General features: G+C 58.0%; 1 protein-coding gene across 1 annotated transcript; it reads right to left on the bottom strand.

Annotated features, from left to right (window-relative positions):
* Positions 1-889: 889 nt before the first annotated feature.
* Positions 890-18,059, bottom strand: UCK2 (uridine-cytidine kinase 2). The gene is made up of 7 exons (XM_035537989.2): positions 17,812-18,059; positions 9,258-9,417; positions 8,257-8,353; positions 7,326-7,468; positions 3,803-3,900; positions 1,786-1,834; positions 890-1,284 (listed from the first exon to the last, which is right to left on the bottom strand). The coding sequence occupies exons 1-7, from the start codon at positions 17,908-17,910 to the stop codon at positions 1,145-1,147; spliced, it is 786 nt and encodes a 261-aa protein (XP_035393882.1). The 5' UTR covers positions 17,911-18,059; the 3' UTR covers positions 890-1,144.
* Positions 18,060-21,307: the final 3,248 nt, after the last annotated feature.

Genomic DNA, 21,307 nt, shown 5'->3' with positions numbered 1-21,307 from the left:
CACTGTGGGGACACCGTGTCCTCCCCCATCACATGATGAAGGGACACAGGCCAGGCAAGAGCGTGCTCTGAAAAGGGGGGAAGAGGGCATCCAGCTGGGACCTGTGGATGTGACACGTGGAGACAGATGTTAGGGAGACTGCTACACACTGCTGTCCCCACCTCAGGAAGCTTTGCAGCTGCTTTCCAGCATCCATTGCCCTTCTTTTGGTAGAGGTTGCTTCTCTCTTAATTGTATCTTACAGACCTGTGGGGTTGAGCCTGCAGCTTGGCTAGGAGTCCCACCCCAAACACGGCCGAGCTCCAGCAGGGCTGTGTCACCCATGTCCTTTACCCACAGAAGCCAGGCAGCAAGACCGCTAAAGGCAGCGGCTGCCATGCCCACGACCAGATTCCCAGCCTCACCTGCCAGGTTTTTGCTGGAGAGTGCAACAACAGCCCCCACACCAGCAGGGGAAGGTGTGTCAGAAACCCACAAGCATGCTGTTGAGGAACTGAGACCTGGAGCTGCAGAGACAGTCAGTGGAGGGATTGCACGTTGTTCTCCCATCTCCCCGTGGCATTGTGCAGTGCCTGCCAGCCCAAACCAGGCTGCTTTGGACCTGAGCTGCAACGGCAGGAGGGGGCAACCAGAGCCTAGTCGCAAAGTCTGTGTGACGCTGAAGCTGCCTGCTCCAGCACAGCTCATCCCTTCCCTGGGAAGGAGACCACAGAGATACTAAAGCAGCTGTTGGATGCTCTTCCTCTCGTCTACGAGGTGAGGATCCTGACCCCAGCATCTCTTCCCATCCTGACCCTCTTCCCAGCCCCCTCCCAGCAACACCAAGCCTGGCAAATACCTTATGGCAAGTAATTTTACGTTATTCTGCATTTACACAAAAATAGAGCAATTCTATATTTATAGAGATTTATAGCCGGTTCCATGCTGGAGGAGTTACTGAGCAAGGCCAGGAGCTGTGGGCGGTCCAGGCTCCCGAGCAGCCGGCTGCTTCTCATTCGGCATTTCCAACATACAAAATTAAAGGCATTCGTCTCCGTCTGGTTTCTTAAATAGATAAGGGGGGAATGAACAGACAGTATGTACAGGGGGGCAGTGGCAGGGCCCCAGCGCCCTCCGCCCCCAGCCTCACGCCTGCCGCCCGGGGTCAGTGAGGCCGGCTGCTGGACTCTGAGGGCTGCCGCTGGCGGGGAGGAGTGTAGCCGTTCAGGTAGCCGTTGCTCTGGCGTTTGCTGAGTCCTCCGTTAAGAATGTCCTGGATGTGCTGCACGATCAGGTTGATGGCCACTGCGAGCAGAAGGGAGGGAGAGACATGGGGGAGAGGTTGCGTTAGGATTCTAGAAAACTAGAGCCAAGCTGGAGACGACGACCCTGCTCTCACCGCCTCCCATCCCACGGTGGGGAGCTGCAACCCTGCGGGGAGGAGCTGCCTCACTGCCACTTCATTCCCTCTCTCCTGGCCAGCGTGGTCAGGCAGGCTCCAGCCAGGGGGAGACCTGACCGTCCCTGCACGCCTGGCCCCGGAGAGGCACCTTTCCCTGTGCGTGGGATGAGCTGGGAGTTGTTTGCCTGGAGGCACTGCACACAGACGGGCTCCCAGGCTTGATAAGAGGAGCACAAACTCCCAGGCACCGATGCACCAGGCAGGAGCACAGGGCAGGGTTCAGCTCGGTGCGTGCGAGGTACCAGCACACTCTCAGGTGGCCGTGGGCTGAATCACCTCCGTGGCGGCCCCCGCTACCTCCTACGTAACACCAGGACATAACGGCACGATCTGGGTCTGCTCACCTTCGTTATCTGCTCCTCTGGGAATGATCACGTCAGCATACTTCTTGGTCTGGGAAGAAAGAGAGCATTGTGTTACAGGGAAAGTGGAGAGCCGCCAGGCTGGGGCATTACACCGCTTCCTGCGGCAGGTCCCGTCCCTCCCCTCACCAAGCCCAAACCCTCTGGGAGGTGCATTGATGCTGATGATACATTTTGGAACCTCTTCTTTGCCTTCTGCTCTGCATTTTGAGGGCCACACTTTGCACCTTGACTTCAATTCCCTGAGCTCAAATTCCAGAAAGAAGCAGCCCAACAAAGCCTTGTGATCACAGCACTCCAGCAGCTGATGCTCTAGGGAACAACCTCACCCCAAATCCAGGCAGACTTGGTAGAAGAGCAAGAGTTGGCATGCCTGGGCTGCGTGGACATGCAGGGCTGATCTGCTTGGGAATTGGGAGAAGTTTTCTACCAGCAACACTTGCAAAAAAAGGCCGACTCAGGATGCCAGTCCCGGCCTATTTTTGCTTGAAGGTGCCAGTCTCAGTTTCCTCTCCAACTTGTGCCAGCTTTTACAGCTGATCAGCTTCCTGACAGCCACGCTCCACAATCAGCAAGCAAGCCAGCCTGCGGGGCCAAGGGTGTGATCTGACACCTCCAGGCACTTCCAGCCCTATCAAACATCTCCAGGACGCGCTCAGAGCTGAGTAACAGCAGCGGTGGGTGCTGAGCCTGCTCCACAACCACATAATCGCTCTGCAGCCAAGCCCACCACTGGGTTGCAGGTGGGAGCAGACCAGTCCAGAGCTGGTGGGTGGGCACAAGGCAGTTGTTTTCTACCCTCCTCGTTTCACATTTCACCCTTCTACACTCTTCAGCAGACTTGATGCAGCGTCTGCTGCTTTGCAAAGCCGGGGATTCACCTTGCTGGGGACCTGCCAGGCACCCAGCTGGACCTGTCTCCCTGAAAAAGCCTTTCTGGGACTGACACCAACACTGGACCTTGGTCCACAGAGCCACATCTGCGTGAGACAGGGAGAAGGGAGCCCTGGAGCCCAGGCCCCTTCTGGTGTTCACCAGGGGCAGAGGTCCCTCTCATGGGAGGGGGCAGAGCTGGCCACATGGACAGGCACAGCGATGTTTCTGTGGGCAAGAAACATCAGGCACAGGTTCAGCTCGTGTTAGCACTTCTGACCCTCAGTTTCCAGGCTGTGGAACTCCTGGTTCAGTTCCTCCAGAATGAGAAATGCCTTGTATAACTTGAGAAGTCTCAAGAACCAAGCTGCAGGCTCCTCTCCACGAAGCAGTGGCCAGGAGAGGCGTGCAATGGCTGGACCTGCAAACATGCTCCATCACCTGCAAGTTCTCTGGGACTGCAGTGCTCTCCTGCATTCAGAGTCCCTGTCTGCTAGAGAGCCTGGCTTCCTACCTCAATTATCAGCTCCCAAAGTCACTTCCTTGCCCCAGGCAGCCCTGCAACCCTGGTCCCCAGCAAGGTCCATCTGCTCTACACCTTCACCTCTCACCGGGTGGGAAATGTGACCTGCAAGGCCACATCCTGCAGCACAGAGCAAAGGAAGAAGCTCCCCTGCTCTCCCGAGCACCCAGCCAGCAGCACACGGTGAAAAGAGCAGGCAGAACAGCCCGGAGCAGGAGGCAGGCACGGTGGTCACTGCCTGGGGACAGCGACCTATTCCCCAGCCAGATGCAGCCGAGGATCACCCGTCCTTGGCTGGCATCTGCTGAGCTGCCTGGCGTTGGCTTGGCTGACCCCGTGCAGGGAGGGGTTTCTCTTGCCGTGTCTGCCTTCCCATGGGGACAGCGATCTCACCGGGATGGCAGTGGCTGTACAAACAGTCCCCATCTCGCCCTGTCCCAGCCAGCACTGACACCCACCCCCCCCCTTTTTTTTTTTTTTTTTTTTTTTTGCCAGCGCCTGCAGGGAGACAGCACCGGCACATGTAATGCTGCTGTCTGATGAGCTGGCCGGGGAAAGAGGCCTTTCTGGCAGGCTCCTGCGCGTGCTGCTCCCCATACTTACCGGCAAACAGAACTCCTCGAAGGCAGGCTTCACAAAGGTGATGTACTGCGACAAGATCTGCTCGAGGTCCCTGCCTCGCTCACTGATGTCTCGTAGCACTGGGGGGCAGGCGTAAAACACAGTCAGGAGCCTAGACATGAATTTCTCCACCTCCCTTCCCTTCAGCAAGGTTTTGGCTGGCCACCCTGCTATTTTCCCTATGGTTCGTGTTCCTGGAAGCTGCTGCCCACGTGTCCGAGCACACCCAGCCCACTTCCAAGCCTTCCCAGGAGCCAAGGGCTTGTCTTGGCCTCCCTCCCTCATCAGCTCTGCAAGCACATTTCCCGCTGTAAGTGCCACCCCAGTCCTGGCTGTCCCCAGCCTCAGCCCTTGCGTCCCTCTTCTCCCTCTGGGGTCAGAGCATTCTCCCAGTCGTCCCGGGGGAAAGGTGCACAAAGAGAGAAGCTCTGGGATTCACTATGTGCTCACACAAAGGCACACTTCAGCTCAGGTCTGCAGACCCGAGGGGAGCAAAACCCACGCACGCAGCTCTGCCAGGCCTCCTCGTGCTGTCCCCAGCTGAGTGGGACCGGGAGGCAAAGCAGGCTCTCAAAAACAGAAGCTGGTGCCGTGCTGGGAGGAGATCAGCCCGGGAGGAAGCCAGAAGGCAGGAGAAGAGGCTGCCTACTGCTCGCTGTGCCATTCAGGCCTTGCACCCTGTTTGCACCCTGGCGCTTGGGCTGCTGCCAGCTCCGATCCGAAACCCCTTCAGCACAGGCACGTGCCCCAGCCCGGCAGGAATTCGATCCCCTGGTGAGGGCCAGCACAGCCCCGGGGCCGAGCAGACGGGTCTTGGCTCTCCCCTAGGGGCTGCCTGGCTTCTCCCCAGCGCTGGGTTGGGAGCCAGCCTCCTCCACGTGCCAAGCCGAGCCGAGCCACCGTGCCGCCAGCCCGCCCGAGCCGCTCGGCAGCCAGCCCCCGCCTGCTTGCAGGGCCAGGCCGGTGCTGCTCCCCGGATGGTGGCTTGGCACCGTCCCCACGGCTCGGTTTGCTCACTGCCTGCTTTTTCGCAGCCCCACGTGGGGAGGCGAGGGGCTGGCCGCGTGGCCAGCTCCTGGAAGGGCTTGGCCAGCTCAGGCTGCTCCAGCCAGCTCCTTGCCCTCTCTGGAGAGCGGGAGCAAGCCCCAGCACAAACAATACAAAAAAAAAAAAAGCAAGGAAAATTAAAAAAAAAAAATCAAGACAGAGAGACTTTTGTTTCCCAGGTCCCACACCCTGTTTGTTGGCTGCTCTGGGGCAGGGAAGCAGCAGCACAGCGAGGGTGTACACGCCGCACACCCCGCTGGGGCAGTGCAGGAGGTCCGCGAGCTGCAAGGGTGAGTGCCCGGGCTGCAGGGTGCTCCTGGCAGGGCAGAGCTCTCCTGCCTGCTCCCAGGGCACACCACCGCAGGGCAATGACCCCCAAAACACGAATCAAGCACCTGCTGTGTTGTACTTGGCCCCAGAGCAACACGTCCCAGCGAGAGGAGCACGCAGCCCTATCTGGAGGGATCACCCTCTACTCGCAGGGCAGGCCAGTGCCCCAAGGACACGTCAGCACCCGTCCAGAGCCAGCAGGCATCACTCAAATCAGACCCGAAAAATGCATGTGACACCTGGCTTGGTCTTTTTTTTTTTTTTTATGGAATTTGGCACAGGACAGGGCAGCGAGGGACCTTGGCCAGAAGCAGCTCTGCACGGACCGGGCTGCTGGAGGCACCTGGCAGATCTGGGCCCTTGCACTCTGGTGGCAGCGTTTTTCTCGGGAAGAGATGCTGCGATGGGGGCAGTGCAAGTCACACGTACTGAACCCCAGCGCTACTGATTAACTGAGCTGCCAGCTACGTTTCCAGGAACTTCATCTCCTGCTGCCACCCAGCCCAAAAGCCCGTTGCTGCAACTCTTCAGGACTTCTGGGAGAGCAAGATGGCCCAGGGCCATGTCACAACGCAGGATTCCGACTCGCTCTTGCTACAAGCCGCCTCCAGCTACATTCCAGGGACATGATTACACCTTCGGCATCTCACACGCTGGCCTTCCTTTCCCAGCAATGCCAGGGAGACGTACAGTAAACAGACTTGCTGCTGTGGTGGTCCTACCAACTGATGACGGCAGGCCAGGAGACTCGCCACATGGACGGGCAGCTCCCTACCGGGAGGCAGACAAGCTGCCCCGACGAGGAGACACCAGCGCCTCAGCCAGCCAGCAGCAGCCCAGCTGCCCCTTTGCGAGGCTTTAGTGATTGATGCTGGGTGGGAGAAATCCCTGAGAATGGCACAAAGTGACTGAAGCAGGCGCTGCAGAGCGCGATCGGGATGCACACGTGGTCACAGGGCGCTGCAGATGCACAAATGCCTTCGGACAGCTGATACAGGGCACTGCCAAAAACACGGGCTGCCCACCCAAGGGCCTGCACTGCATAGTCTGTTTATGGGATAAGGCTCACGTTGCAGGATCTTGCAAACGTGCATCTGTGACCCGCTAATACGTCTCCCTGCGATGAGTGTGCTGTCAGCTCCCCGCATGAGTCACGCAGGAACAGTGGGCAGGGTCAAGGAGGATGCGTAAAGAGCAGCTTTTCATCAGCACTGATGACATCCCCGCACGGAGGAGGCTGTGCATCTGGCAGCAGGAGGGCTGCAGGACTTTGAGCAGGCAAGACCAGTTCTGGCTCTGAGTGGGACAGTCCTACATGCACACAGGCAGTCCCCAGCTGAAGCACTGGGACACGCTTCTCTTGTCACAGCGCAAAGGCCTGTGTGGGACCCCTCCTCTAAGTCATCTGCATCCCAGACACGCTGGGGAGGCTGTCAGAGATCAGGCACGAGGAGGAACAGTTCAGACAGAACTGAATTCTGCCCCAAGAACCCCCTAATTCTTGGTCACCCAGGAGGCTCAGGCGCTTCACCAGCAACCCCACTCTTACAGGCAGCTCTAGCTGCGCAGACTTGGCAGAGCTGGAGCTCCTCCTGCACCACCCAGCAACGTGCAGCCAAGCCAGCTGGACGGGGGGAGTCCTACAGAGGGATATTGTGGTTCCTAGGGCTCCTCGCCCCCACAGTCTTCACCCCAGTGCCAAGGAGCACAGAGACTCCACGCTGCTGTGCTTGCGGAGACCGAATGTATGAGCACACTCCCTGTATGCATCACCCAGGACGGACACCCTCACACCCATTTGCCAACCTCGGAGCACACCCATACCCCGGGTCCTGAGCGGATCCATCGGGCGCTGCCTTTTGACTGAGACGTCGAGCTGCCCCGCTCTGCCCACCGCACCCTCCTCTGCTGCTACCAGCTGACTGTGGCGGCTGCCGTGGCACGGGGCCACGCGAGGACACAGCACACTCTGGAGTTGCACTGCTGCACGCATCAAAGGAGGGATCCCAGACGAGGCAGCAAAACCCCTGCTGGATCCCTGCTAGGAGCCACATTTCTCTCACGTTTCTAGGAGCCACAGTTCGGCCACATTTCTCTCCCTGCTGCACTGGGCAAGTTTGGGCCTCACCTCTGCGGGACAGCCGAGTGTCTGCATCCGTGTCCACAAAGAGCTTCATGCGGAAGAGATCCCGCACCTCCTGGCTGTAGAAGGCCAGGATGCCTTCGAAGAGCACCACGTCGGCGGGGTAGACGGTCACCGTCTCCTCTTTCCTAGCAGAGGAGAAGGAGGAGAGTCAAAAATGTGCTGGCAGGGGGGAAAACAAGCCAAGAGGGGTGGGGGTAAACAGCGGCGCTCCTGGGCGCTGCTCCAGCCCTGGGACATCGCTGCTGCACCAGGGGGGCGACCGAGGGGAGAGCAGACCTACCCCACCGCGGCGAAGGGAATCCAAGGCATACGTACGCTTCCTAGAAGGACAAACGGCAGAGCAGGAAGCAGACTAGCCCCTCTCCCCCAGCCTCGGCCAGCTGCTGCTTGCAAGCATTACATGCCAAGGTGCAAAGCCCAGGAGGCCTGCGCGCAGGGAACCCGCAGGGGCCAGCTCTGCTCCCCTGATGCCACAGCGCTTTTGCAGGACAAGGAGCAGGGTCACGCCATGCCGACCAATGCAGGCATGCAAAAACAAGCTGAACGCATGCAAGGGAGGAGTTACGGGAGCAAGAGCTGCAAGAACTCTTTTCCTGGCAGTGCAGGAGTGTTTGAGCCTGGAATACTTGTTACAGCCACAAACACAGAGTTTACGGGGAGAGGAAGTGTGGGTGGGGGGCCGTAGCCCTCCTCCACTGCTGCCTGTATGTTGCTGGATGGCATCACATGGCCGTGCAGCTTTCCAGACCCCCAGACTGTGCCTGTGCCAGCCTCGGATCCTCTAACCAAGAGGCCTGGAGCCGTTAGCATGGGAGCTTTGGGTTGGCACAAGCGGAGGGGCGGGTGGTTGGGGCGGCAGGGCTGCGTGCCGCGCCGCAGCAGAGGTGCAGCAAGGCAGGAGCAGCTGTTAGACCTGGAGTGGGAGACAAAGTCATAGACGGGGATCTGGACCGTCTTCCCTTCCGTGATCTCTTTGAGTGTTTTCACGATCAGCTCGTTGTCAAAGGCATCTAAGGAGAGAGCAAGCGTTACCCGAGGCGGCTTCGCACGCAACGCTGCGCTTAGCCTAGACAGAGCCACTGGCACCCTGCTCGTGGCTCTGGCGGTGTGTCTGGAGGAAAGCCCTGCCTGTCCCACGGGTGCTGCAAAGCCCAGGGCTCTGCTGCTTTGCACCAGCCTGGGATCTGGTCTGCAGAAATCAATACCATCCTTGTACGGCAGCGCTGAGAGCCTGGGTTTGGGAAGGCATCGCCGGGGCTCCAGCCCTCGCAGAGACTGGAGCAGTGTTTCAGCCTTGAGCCACCAGACAGACAGGGCTCTGTTTGCTCGGTGCTCGCTGCCTGCAGCCATTGTCCTCGTGGGGACGAGGGGACAGTGGCTCTGGAATTTCCCCACCAAGCCTGGGGACAGTTCAAAGAGCCCCTGTTGTAGCAGCAGGGCACGGCCGCCTCGGCAGAGGGGTTTGCAGGGCAGCTGCACAAGACGGTTCCCTCCTTGAAGGAGGGACATGGAGCTGGTGGCTCCAGGGGGCTGTGCCAGGCTGGATCTCCCTGGTCTTGACCCAGAAGGGTTTTCAAACCAGGGCATGTTTTTGCAGAGAGGAGAAGAGGAGCATCTTAAGGAGCTTGAGAGCTCACAACCTGCCCTTCCTCATCCCAAGCACTCCACCCCACAGGCAGCTGCTTTCCCAGAAAGACAGAGATTGTGCTGCAGGAGACACAGGTGGCCCCACCGGCGACACAAGGCTCCTAGCTCCACAAGGGCTTAACTAAGCCGGCCACAGATCCCCAGCCTGCCCCATGCAGAGACAGAGTCCTGGTGTCCATGCAAGGCTTTTTGCCCGTGGGATGGGGGCTCCCACCCCAGACCCTGTCCCCGCTGCGCGGCAGGGCCCCGGTGCCGTTCTCCATTCACCTGGGTGGTCAAAATTGAACTGGCCTTTGAGCGCTTTGGATTTCTGCTCTGAGGTGAGGACCCGGTAGAAGCTGTCTTGGCTCACGATCACCACCTGCTTCTGGCGGTAGTCCACCTCGTTCTGGCCCAGCAGCTGGACGATCTTGGAGCAGACCGAGGACTGGGAAAAGAACAGCAAAGGGGACAAGTCAGGGGCAGCGGTGTCTGAGCCATGTGGGGAGAATGTCCCCAGGTAATGGCAAGCATGGGACACCGCGTGCTGGACCTTCAGCCAGGAGTTTGTGGTCTCCTCGAAGGCACAGCCCAAAGGCACAGAGGGAGAAGTGCTTCAAGGGCATCACCATGGGACCCTCTGGTGTGAAAGCAGCACCAAGCAGCATCCCCCCAGCCCAGAAACCCCATGGCTGCACGGCTAGGAAGAAAAAAATCTGCAGAGAGGCAGGGCCAGGTTGTCTTCATACCCTAAATAAAACCCAAGATGAAAAGATACCAGGAGGAGAGCCCTGGGACTTTATCAGAGCTCTGCCACAGCTGCCAGGGCTGGGAGGAGCAGCTGTGAGCATATCCTGGTGCCTCTTGGCACAGCAAAGCAAAGGGCACTGCGGAGCCAGCAACCGAACAGCCACGTGGCTCTGGCTGCTGGCACAAGATCCCCACGAGTGCCACTGGCACGGGGACCGACACCTTTTACCAGACACAAATCAGAGCACGGCGTGGGGGACAAACCCCAAAGCGCGCTTCTGTCCCTTTTCCTTCGTCACAGGAGGCCTTGGCTGCTGCCCGCCCTGGCCAGTGAGAGTCCAGGTGAGGCTGGCGGGCAGTGCTCTGCCACCAGCAGGACCCCTGCCCATCCACCCCCAGCATCCCCCCGACTTGGGACGGGGGGAAAAGGGGTGCTCCTGGCACCAAGCTGAGCAGCTTCACCTCCCGCGTGAATCATGCTCGCTGCAAACACCCAGCTGAGCTGCTGCTGGCCTCAGCCACCAAAAATACCCTCTGCCGAGCTCTCTGCTTTGCAGTGAGAGGCTCGCTTGCCCCAGCCTGCCCGTGGCTCTATCCATGCTCCCATCTTGCTGCTGGCTCGGCCATCTGCCCCGTACCTGGCTGGCAGCCCCGGGAGGCAGCGCTGCAGGTAGCGGTGGCGAGGGGAAGGAGGAGGGGAAGGCACGCCTGGCAGAGGAGGTCGCCCCGGCAGGCGGAGGGCAAGGCAGTTTGCCTGCGAAGCTGGAAGATCTGACGGCATTGCTGTCCCCAGAGAGCGTCTCTTCCCCTCGGGCCAGGCTGACCTGACTTGGCTGTGACCGCGCCGCGCTGTGAGTCAGCCCCAGCCGTGCTGCAGAGCCGCCGAGCGCAGCCAGCGAACCGGCTCGGGCTGCCCGACAGCGGTCCCGCGGCCCTGCGCAGACGTTCGGGTTGCAGGCCAGGGTCGGGGTCTCCCTGAGCATCCCACCCACCTTCTCGGGCGGGCGAGCCGTGCTTCCCCGAGCCACGTCGGCAGCCCTGCCCTGCGCCCAGAACAAAGCACTGCGGCGAGCCGCTGCCGGGCGCTGGCTCTTCGGCACGCACAACCTGCGTGCGTGACAGAGCAGGAGCCCCCGTTCTCTGTTTCCTCTGTTTTCCCACTCCCCACATCCTTCTCCAGCCCTATTGCTTATCCAGCTGTATCCCATAGGTTGTGCAAAAACAGGGCGTGCACTGTGCCTCTCCTCCGCTTTTCCTCCCCGCGCTCTCGCCTGGACGCCGCTGCCGTTCCTCGCTGCCCATGCAGACGGCGCAGCAGGGCTCGGCCTTGGCCGCAGCTGCCGAGGACACCAGATTTCCCAGGTTTTATGCAAGTTTTAATCAGCCACCTTCCAGCGCAGCCTTCAGGACAGATCCCCAGCCCGCAGATCAGCAGGATCCATAAAGATCTGCACCAGAAACTGCTTTCCCCAGCCTGGGGAAGGGAGCAAAGCTCCTTCAGATCGGAGAAACCAACACACAAGTTGCCCTCTCCCCTTGGACCTCAGCACACAGATGGACAATAAAATTATTTCACAGCATCAGACAGCTCCTCTCAGTCCTTATTCTGCCTTATGCACACTCACGCCCAGTCTACTGATCCTGGAAAGCAAGGAGAAGTCCCCATCAGCTCTGAGAATCACCCTCGTGTTCCACGATGCCCAACTTAAGACACCTGACGGTGAGAAAAAACCCAGAGAGAAAGTCACCCTCAGCAGCTGTAGAGAGGAACATAAAGCCTGGCTCACACGTAGGCCCTCCCGCTGGGGCCTAAGAGGACTGGAGCATATCCCGGCTGTATTCACCTTCTAGCGCTCTGGAGTGGCAAGTGCCCCTTGCTTTGGACCCCTTCCCTTTTCTCTGGTGGGTTTCAGAGAGCTGCGAGAAGCGGCAGACGAGGAAGATCACAAGGACACCCTGCAGGACCGTCACAGCTGGGCTCAGGGAAGGGGCACATGTGTCACCCTGGCTCCCTGTAGGCCCCGCGGGGGACACAGCGTGCTCCTCCAGCCCAGTGGCACAGCAGGCCCCGGGAGGCCTCCCGCAGCCTCTTTGGGGCTGGTAAGAACAGTTTCCCCCCCAGGTCTTGGTGCAGAGGGGTTTTCCCCTCCTTGTGATCACTTGTGGCAGGAACAAGGGCGGTTTGTGACAGGCATTCCCTGATGCCAGCCCAAACTCTCCTATGGCTGGGCAGGCAGCTTTTCCCCTTGGTTGACAAACACCATACGCTAAGGAGGAAGCAAAACCAGAAATGCAGAGGTTACAAATTCCCCTACAAGCAGGAACAGAAACTCCCAGCCTCAGGAAACATCTTCCAAGTAAGTGACGCAAGTGCCCTGCTCAAACCCCCTTCTCGCAGACCAGCACCATGTACATACACGTGGCCAAAGTTAATCAGGAGCGTGAAAAATCCACTCGTAACTGCAAATGATGGTGGCTGGGCTCTGGGAAGGCCTGCAGGAACCCAAGAGGACACGTTGGCCAAAGCATGACTAAGAAGGACCACGCTGGGATGAGGCCAGCCTGGATGCACTGGTGGGACGGTGACCCAGGGGATGCATGGTGCTGACACCCAGCTCCCACCTGAAGCAACGACCTGGGCCCCGATTTCTTCCTCCCCTCTTCCTAACTCCCACCAGCAACCACTTCTCCCGGGGGTGAAGAAAATCATTTCTTCCCTGAGAAGCCCAGGAGTGCAGAGGCAGACAGAGGAACGACTTGAGGGAGATGCAGTGATGCTTTACGTGAATCCCTACACTGAAACTCCAGGATTTGGGCCTCATCCCAAGTTCTAGCTCTGCTACATGCTTTGAAGGTGAGAGGCACAGCATGAAAGGCCTCCTTGCCTCTGCTCGGCCTCTTCCCTGGCCATCCACCATTCACACATGCCCCAGCCACACACAGCTTTACTCGTCATGGCCCAAAGCAAACGCTGGGGCTGATTCATGCCCAGCAAGCAGGATGGCTCCAGAGCCTGGTTAAAACCAAAATATAGACAGGACACAGCAGCCTCTGAGCCTCCAAGGTTGCCGAGCAGACCCTTGCCACGCCAGCCACACCACGCCAAGGCAGGACTTCCTAGGCACGCAGGCAGGGAGCCCTGGTCGCTCTGCCATCGTTCTTTGAGCTCGAGCTGGTCCCTGGGAAAGCTGTGCGAACCAACCCACAGCACACGCAGACGGCTCAGAGGGAGGTATCTGCACAGCCCAGCTCAAGAAGAGAGCTCGGAGATGTCGTTCCTGAGCAGAAGCAGCTGCAGCTCCCCTTGCAGGATTCCTCCTCTGCTCCAAGCACACAACTAGCTAGTGTTTAAGGAAGAAGCACAGCTTTATTCTGCTGGGAAGGGAAGACACAGGGGGTACCTGGGGAAGAACACCAGCATATTTTCCTGAAAGGACAGAGGTGGTGCACCAGGGAAGGAACCCGGCAAAAGGGTGTTCGAAGCCTGACATTTAGTTGAAATATATGAATTACATTACATATTTAAGTCATATTCGCTCATGGCCTATAGCCAGCCGCTCAAATACACTTCAGCTGACTAATTCACCAATATTATTATGCAGATTAGCCCGCAGTCCCTCTTGGGTAGCTGTGAATTACGACTTCAGATGGGTACTGGGGAGAACGCAGCCGGACAGTGCTGCAGGCACCAGGCGGGACCCTGTGATCTGCAGGAGCCTGGCCGGGTGTTCTCATCACACCTGTAGTTTAAAGTCTCCATTTTCGGGATCTCACAGGATTTCCCCTAAGGTCACATCAAGGGACCGCTGGGATGATGCCCCCGGTAGCACAGGGCATGGCTTCCTTTCCAGACATCACCTGGGACTTCTACTCAACTGAGTCCCAGGAAATCAGGACCCTTGTAACACTGCCTTTCTCTACAGCTCATCTCCTGCAGCACACTAACTGTCGATTTTTTCTAAGGTTATATTAATTATAGAGTATTAGGAAGCACTCAGTGGACTGGGGTGGCACACAGAACAGATGCCAAATTGGGAAGGGTCCCAGAGCATCTATTAAACATCTGCCTGCAACTGCAGAGAGCCAGTTCGTGACCCACGCAGTCCTTTCTAGTCCTGATGGAGCACATGCGTACAGCAGCACTGGGACTGGAAACTTGCTATTCTCGTACCAAAAGGCCGGGCCTCCACCCAGAGCTTTCCCAGGCAGGTTCACCACTCCTGCCTTTCCCTCTGTGAGCCACAGGCTGAGCAGTCCCGGACTGGGACAGCCAGGTTCCTATTCATTCACACAGCATCAGCAGTTCTGGGTTCCAGCACGAACAGGTGCACGCAAACGCAGAGGATCTGAACACAGACGATGTGTGGGCAGAAAGACAACCCCCCTGACACAATCCCTCCTAATCCACCTGTTTTTGCTGCAAGATATTCTTCTGGAGCCCGTGGGACAAGACCAGAGAGGCTCCCTAGCGAGCTTGCACATACTCAGTCGGCCCCAGGGAAGGGCTGACCCATCAAAACGCCCCGTGTCTCAGGCTGATCAGTGGCTGGCACAGAGCAGTGTTCTACCAGAAGGTTTGACGAGTCTCTAGCGCACTCTGACACCAGCGTTTATGAAGTCAGACCTTGTGATCCGGGGCTCCTGCCAGCCATGAAACGTCACCAGGAAATGGTGTTGAACCGCCACAAGGCTGCTGCAGTCCCTGCGAGTCCTCCTCCATAGGCTCCCGTGGCTAGCGCAAGCCTCTGGATCGCTCCTGGCTCTTCCCTGGGCTTCTCTGCCGGGCATCCAAGTGGTGACACAGTGACCACGACCCACAGGTTGCTGTGGGGGACCTCAACCCTTGCTAGTGCAGGGGTCTGAGCTCTCTGTCGTACAAGAAACCCTGTGTGGAGAGGGAACTGCTCCATGGGGAAATGTGAGGAACCACTCGCTGCCTGGGGACCAAGACACTGGTTGTCACACCTGCCCAGTGCCTTCTTCAGCCTCCTGGCTGGCTCCAGCCTAGCCACATCGGCCCCAAACAGCAGTTTTGGTGTTGAAAGCAGAAGTGCCTTGAGGATTAGCAGCAAAGAAGACACCTGGCTGAACACACACTGCAGTTTTGGTGCTCTGCAGTCTGGACACTCTTAGGCCTGCATGTTCAAACAGACATTTACTACTTTTTGTGCTAATTAAAGATCTCAAAAGCGCAGCCACCAGGCCCCGGTGGCACCCGTGTTCAGCCCTCACATCATCAAGCAGCCAGCGAGAGCACTCAGCCCATTGTAAATCTCTCCTTTCTTACAACCTCCCGCTGGAAGGTAGCGATCAGCACTTCGTTTCGCATCACGTGGGGCCAAGCAATCAATGCTTCAGCCTGGGTTTGAAGAGCTCTCCCCACCCCTGCAGCCACCCCAGCACCAGATGCTGCTGGCAGCAAGCCGGCAGAGCCGCAGCGTCCCAGCAGCTCAGCTGACGTGGGGACACCTGAAGACCTCCAGGAGATATCCTGACATTTTCCAGCTCATCCCAGTAATCACCTTGCTGAGCTCCCCTCCAGCCTGGCAGCCTGCCTCGTGTGCTGCGGTGCTTTGTAGTCAGGAGTCTCTCGTGGGAGGGAGGGAAGAAGCTGTTAGCACAAAGACCACGAGTAGAAGAAGAGAACTAGAGCTTCAGCAGAGCACTTTGAAGGCTTTTAGCATGAACGAAAACGCTACCACCAGCCATGGGAATCCCTCTGAGGGAATGAGGCGGTTGCAGTCCTCTCTGGTTTTGGCACAGGAGGGGGTCTCAATGCCAAGTCATCTCCTCCACATCAGACGGCAGCACACTTTGCCTGTGCTGGACATGGCTTGGATTTAGTGGGACAAAGGGAGAAGCTCTGTCTCCCATCAAGCTTTTGGGAGGAGCCGCCACAGCTCTGGCACTGCCCTCCGAGGGGCCGCAGCACGCCAGCCTGCCCAGCACCTCTGCCGCTCCCCAGCTGTCTGCCCAGCGCAGTCCAGGTTTCTTTCCAGGCCCAAATGCAGGAGGATGACCAGGTTTCTACCTCCTACCTCAGTCCTAAAAGTTCCTCAAGCCTCTCTTGCTCACTAGGGAACAGCAGTCAGCATTTGGATTCGACTTCTCAAAAATCTGCCTTTAAGAAACGCCAGGCAAGCGCTGCCCCGAGCCCGCGGGGGAAGGCTTCGGGAGCCAGCTCACCCAGGGCACCACACGATACAACAAGCTGCGGCAAGCTCCAAACAGGCTCCCTGCCTTCCACAGCCCTGGAGAGGGATGTGGGGGGACCGCGGAGCATTTTTTCCCCCCATCTTAGACTCAACAAAAGCAGCAGTGGGAGGAGCTGGGGGGGGCCCTCGGCCGGCAAATGCCCTCCGTTATCTTGGGGCTGGTGCGCTGCCAAAGGGGTGTGTTGGGACAACAACCCCCAATTGGTGCGAAGGCGGGTCGCACGAACTTGCCGCCTTCCCGGTGGGAAAGGTGCCTGCTTCGCCTTCCCTCCAGGAGCCTTGTGCTCCTGGGGGCCGGCTGGGAGCCGCTCTCCCGCAGCGTGCCAGGGACGCGGCAGCCCCTCCACAGCAGCTGCATCCCAGCAGCATCCCAGCACCAACTGAGGGTCTACGTGTGCAAGCCCCCGCTCCTTTCTTCCTATTGCTTCTCCTTGAGCAAGCTTGCTTTTTAAAAAATAAATATTTTTCTTATTTTATTTTTTGCCAGCATATTTCTTGCGGCCTTTTCCCACAAACTTTGTACTGATCTGCTGGACTCCCTTCAGTGGGCAGCACCGCACTGAGGTTTTTAGCAGCCAGCAAGCACTGGAGGGGGGGGAATCAAAGCTGAGAGACAGGAAAAGCCAGCTAGTACATCTCTCTAGTTAGAAAGAACCATTTCCCTATTTTTTTTCTAAGGCAGCCTGCTGCTGCTAAAGCATTTTCACTTTGAAGTTGGGAACAACTGCGGCGTATTGTACTGTAATCACTGCTTTTACCTTGTGGGCCAGAGACACAGTGTTCAGAGACATAACAGTTCAGCAGCGCCAGACACAATGTTATTGGGACAGCTACAGAGAGGCAGCCCCACGCATCAGAGAGCAGACAAACCCAGCGCATTTGAGTCACCAGAGCCGTGCCGCAGGAACAACCCAGCCCTGGTTCCCAGTGGAAGAGATTGCATCCTCTCTCGCCATCCCTTCCCTGTTATATCTGGATTTTTCCTCCTTGCAGGAGGATCTGCAGTCCAAGAATCAATAGGATACTTGGCGACACGTTCTTAAAACGCTGTTATTATGGGCTGGGGTGCAGCAGCAGGGTTTTGCCACCCTTCAAGCCAGAAAGAGGCCCCCTCCGAACACGAATGAACCCAGAGACACCAGGCTCTGTCTCCATGTGGCGGCCACGCTCAGTCCCCTTAGCGAGAAATATCTCAGAGGTATTCCTACTCCCATGGGTGCTCTCCCCTTTAAAAAAAGCAGGTAGAATTTCTGCGCTGGGTGGATGGGTCGGCTGTGGGTTTGCTCTTAAACGAGGCGGGGGGGGAAAAAAAAAGTATATTTCTTCCAGTATGGGGACAGAAAGCGACCTACCTCGGGCTGAGCACAGGAGCAAGCAGGGATTCCCCGCAGCGGGCCGGGCTGCGGAGCAAAGCCCCGGCGCTGCGGCTGGGGTGCAGCAGCCCCCCGGGAACACCCGCAGCTCGCCCCCCAGAGCTGGGCGAAGCGGGGCCGTGAGTCAGCAGCTCCCCGCACCACGCCGGCTCCTGCACGAGTCCCCCCCACCCAAAAAAAAATAAAAATAAAAAAAAACACAAAACCCAAATAAAAATAAAAGAACCGGGGAGGAGGGGGGGGGGGGGGGGGAAGGGGGGACCGGGGGGTAAAACACCGAGGGCAGCCGCATCGCTGCCGGCCGGGGGGCAGCACGAGGGGCTGCAGGAGGGGCAGCAGGACGGCGGTGCCCGCACGGAGCCCCCCTCCCCGCCGCGGTGCCCCGCCGGGTCCCCGCCGCGGGCCCGGCCCCGCAGCGCACGTGGCGCGGCGGCCGCCCGGCCCCGCTCCCGGAGCAGCTCCCGGAGCTCTCCCGGAGCCGGTGCCGCTGTCCGGTGGGCGCACCTTGCCGCTGGCCGTGCCGCCGCTGACCCCGATGAGGAAGGGCTCTCCGCCGCTGGGCTGCCCCTGCTCCTCCAGCCGCTGCTCGCTGTCCCCCGCCATCCTCCCCTGCGTGCTCAGCGCCGCGCCTCCTCCGCCTTCGCTCTCCTGGCGGGGCTGGATTTATCTGATGAGTCAAGGGCCTTCCTCCCCGCCTGCCTCACATCCCCGGCGCTGCGGCTCCCTGCCAGGTGCCTGCCGCAGCTGCACATGCTCCGGCTCCCGGCCGCGCCGGCCCCGCGCCTCCCCCCCGCCGGCCCCGGGGACAAAGGCGAGGCGGCCCCCGGGTCCCTGCCCCTCGGCCCCGGGCTCTGTCTGTGCCCCGGGGAATGTCCCTTAGTGTCTGCCCCTGTCCCTTAGTGCCTGTCCCCGGGGTCTCCCCCTCAGCGCGTCTCAGGCCGGTGTACCCCACAAGGTTTGTCCCCCGCCCCTGCCCCGGCTTCTCGCACCCACAGGATGCTGCTTAGCAGCCCAAGGCCGGGAATAAAGGTTATACTCGCAGCTCTGTTAAATGGGAGCAGGCCCAGAGGGGCCTCAAGCGCCCCAGAGACCAGGAGGCAAAGGCAAAAAGGCCCAGCGAGGTGCAGGGTGGGGGCCACGCGGGTGGGTGCGAAGTGCTGCGCTGAGATGGGAGCAATCCGGTGTGAAAAGGCAAGAGGGGAACCTGCTGGCTGGCCAGCCTTTCGCTGATAAAGATCCGGGTGCAGCGGATCAAAGAGTCAATGCCGTGCCGCTGTGAAAAAGGCAAACATCCCGCTGGGACACAGAAAACACAGGCGGAACGCAGTCGCTGGCCCTCGGCTTGGCACGAACGCCGCTGGGTACCGTGTTTTGGGAGAGATGAGGCCTGGCGGAGACACGGAGCCTCCGGCAACAGGCAGAGGTCTGATTTTGCAGAAGGACCACGGGAACTCTGGGTTTAGTCTAGGGACGAGATGGCTGAGGGAACACATGACGCTCACTTCAAAAATACATAAAGGGACATCACAGACAGCAGGGAAAACATTTCTGCTACCCGTAGGGACCAGAACAAAATGTTGCCAGCTCAAATTCAACAAGGGCAATTCAGGATAGATATTAAGGGACATTTGCTAAATGTGAGAGTGTTTAAGTCCCAGACTAGGTTGTTTAGGGATAGTAAGGATTTTTCACCACCAAGGATTTAAAACAAACAAACAAATAAACAAAAAAACACACTAGGCAAGTTCCTGTATAGAAATTTTGATTAGAGTCGATCCTGCTTTGGGGCAGGGTATGGCCTAAGCAACACACTGAGATTCCTCCCAGCCCCATCCATAAGATTACAAGTTTTGGTGAGGTTTTAGCTTCTCCCAGTCCAATACAGTGGTGTGGAAACATCTGCCAGACGGGGTCCCACATCCCAGCCTTCACCATGCAGGGGAAGGATGAGGAGAGGATCTCTTGGGAAGGTGCAGCCTCTCTGTCCACCGCTCCCAAGTGCCCTTGAGCAGTGTCGGCTTGTCGCTTGGGAGCATGGCACCGCGGGCAGGAAGTGCTAAATGCGGCCGAGAGCTTCCTGCGAGGACGAATTCCAGTGGGTTCCCACGGCTCCATGCCAATTTCCAAGAGCCGATCACAGGCACGGTTCCTGCGCATCACCAGGAGCTGTTCTGAGTTCATCTTTCTTACCCTGTATCTGAATGGCAAAGCCCCTTTGGTGCGCGGTGACCTCCAGGTTATCTGGTTCTCCTCCCTCACTGCTGCCAGCCTCTCTCTTGCCCTTTTTGGAGGCAGATCAAAACCTCTGCTGAGCTGCAGCCATTTCAGACTGTGCTGTCCCTGACCCCAGAGCCAAGTGGCTCTGCGGGATGCCCATCACAGCATTTCATCACCCGTTCCCCTTAAAAAACAGATTCTTGGCACGTGGCGGGAGCAGACACACTTCTAGAGGAGCAGATAAGTAAACGCTTCTTGATGGCGGTACAAGTGGGGGATATTCAAGGTTTATTTGTACAGAGCACAAAGAGAACTTGCAGAGAGCGGATTAACAGCTCTTTCAAAACCAGGCCACAGCAGTAAACTGAAAGTGAATCAAATCCAAGTCCCAGTTAGTTTTAGATGGCAGCTTTCATCAGAATGTACCTGAGAATTTTACGCTCTGTTTCTCCTAAGTGCCTGTCGCTAACACACTGTGCAAAGCAACCTTTTTGTTCAGTTTAAGTCTGGAGACTTCAGTATATGAAATCTGCTCAGAAATGTCTTCCTCCAGTCTGGACTTGAAGGTTACCTCCAGAAATATTACCTCTGCTGCACCTAGAATATTTGTAGATGGGACTGGCCCTTAGCTCGTGCATCCAGAGCCATGTATTATGCAAACGTTTTCCTTTTGCTCACATCCCAGGCTCGTTCAAATCAAACTGCACCCAACTCCTCGTCTGTCCTTCACACGTTGATCAAAGCACAGAATACTGTTTTAAAAAGGAAATGCCATTGAGAGTAATATGCCTTCTGTTGTCTGGAAAAACCTGCTGATAAGGATCCTGGTGTGATTCAAAACGACAGGATGAAATTACAAAGAGCCCGTGTCACCTCTGCGTCCAGTTCAAAGCACGGGCCCTGGACAGTGGTCCGGCAATGACTGTCTGCTCCTGACCCGCTTCTGCTGCACGGTTGTTCCATGACAGACCGCGGTCGGTATTGGCAACTGATATTGTGTGAATCATTTTGCCATAGCAGTTATAAAACTATTTCTAAATATTGTAGTAGTGAAAAATCGCACAGACAGGAAAGCCAAGGAGCTCCAAAGAAAGGGAGAGGGGGCAGAGGCACATAAGCAAGGCACAAAGTATTATCAAGGGTCCTGCCACACCAGCAGCTGTAGTATTTTCCTGTCGCTCACCCTAAACTGAAGTATCCATATTAATTTCATCCCTGTCTCTCTGATGGCTCTCGCTCACTTCCCTCTGAGGTTTTCCAGGCAGCGCAGCGGGCGCTGAGCTGGAAGTTTTAGTGACGCCAGAGCCATCGCGTAGCCACCTGCACGCGCAGTGCTTTTGTGTTTCCTTGTACGCGAATGTCGCCGGGCTGTGGAGGATTTGTTTGCCGTCTAATCCCACTCCCTCACTTATCACTCGTGCTGCCTCCCCTCAACTGCAATTATGCCACCATCCTTCTGCGCACAGTGTTTAATTTGTGGGCGACGGCGGGGCTTTTTACCCTCTTATTTCTCGCCTGTCCCTGCGGGTGCCATTTCCCAGGACACGGGTTACCGAGGGCCAACCCCCGAGTTACGGGAGGAGGCGCCGCGCTGCCACGTCCCACGGCCCTGTTTCCCTTTCTGCTTCCCAGGTCTCCTCGCCCCATCGCTGGGGGGCCAGTTCTGTCGCCCCACGTGCCGGAGCCTCACTAAAAGTTGTAATTGCTGGTTAATTGCGACGTTAATTCCCTGCCCGCGTTGGCGCTCTCAGCCCGCCCCACCTGCAGACGGTGCGCACGGACA

Source organism: Cygnus atratus, chromosome 8 (genome assembly GCF_013377495.2).
Source record: "Cygnus atratus isolate AKBS03 ecotype Queensland, Australia chromosome 8, CAtr_DNAZoo_HiC_assembly, whole genome shotgun sequence".
Classification (NCBI taxonomy): Eukaryota; Metazoa; Chordata; class Aves; order Anseriformes; family Anatidae; genus Cygnus; species Cygnus atratus.
The sequence above is the reverse complement of the archived record's forward strand: the minus strand, read 5'-3'. Positions and strand labels throughout refer to the sequence as shown.